General features: G+C 45.2%; 1 protein-coding gene across 1 annotated transcript in view; it reads right to left on the reverse strand.

Moving 5' to 3' along the window:
- Positions 1–13: 13 nt before the first annotated feature.
- Positions 14–736, reverse strand: part of CSUI_011433 (uncharacterized protein) — a gene marked incomplete at its 3' end in the record, with an annotated part of 2040 nt that continues 1317 nt past the window's right edge. Inside the window, exon 2 of the mRNA XM_068071531.1 lies at positions 14–670. Within this exon, the coding sequence (XP_067916493.1) occupies positions 14–670 (657 nt within the window). The remainder of the gene's footprint in view (positions 671–736) is intronic.

The following is a 736-nucleotide window of genomic DNA, read 5'->3' on the forward strand; positions in this document are numbered from 1 at the left end:
CTTCATCTTCATCTTCTTCCTCTTCCTCCTCCTCACTACTACTCATGCCGACGCTATCAGTATCATGGAGAGAAGCCTCTTCTTCCTCTCTTCTCCTTCTTCCTTCTCCTGAAATAGATTCATCTTCTTCAAGCCTTTCTTCTCCCCCCACGCTTCCGCTGTCCCTTCTCTTCTTTTCATCTCCAGCAGATCTTTCGTTCTTTCTTCTTTCTTCGATCTCTTGCTTTACACCCCCTTTCTCTTCTTTATGATGATCAATGCTTGCATCTTCACGACCTCTTCTCTCTTCTTTTGTGCTTTTTTCGTCATTCTCTCTTCTTTCCTCTCCGTTTGCTAGACATGTTTGATGTCTGTCTGTCTCATGAGAAGGATTACCGTCTCTTTCATCTTCTTCGCGTTTCTCCTTTTCCTCCTTTTCATCGACGTCGTCAGGCTCCTTAGCTTCGTCGATTCCTTCGCTATCTCGGGAGTCTTTCTGCGTCTGTTTCTTCGCCAAAAAAGAAGAAGAATCTTCTTGGCGGTGTTCATAGCGATGAATGCCTTCAAGCCGAGCTAGCAATCGACGATGATATCGATGCTCTCGTGCTTCTTTTCTTTCCATAGCTTGAAGTTCCTTTCGTCTCCTACGCTCTCGAGCTCTCACACGTCGCGCTTCGACCTCTTCTCGATGCTATGCCGGGGCGCATACACACGCACACGTACTCTCTCTGTATATATATTATATATATATGTATAT

Source organism: Cystoisospora suis (assembly GCF_002600585.1).
Source record: "Cystoisospora suis strain Wien I chromosome Unknown contig_11749, whole genome shotgun sequence".
NCBI classification, from domain to species: Eukaryota; Apicomplexa; class Conoidasida; order Eucoccidiorida; family Sarcocystidae; genus Cystoisospora; species Cystoisospora suis.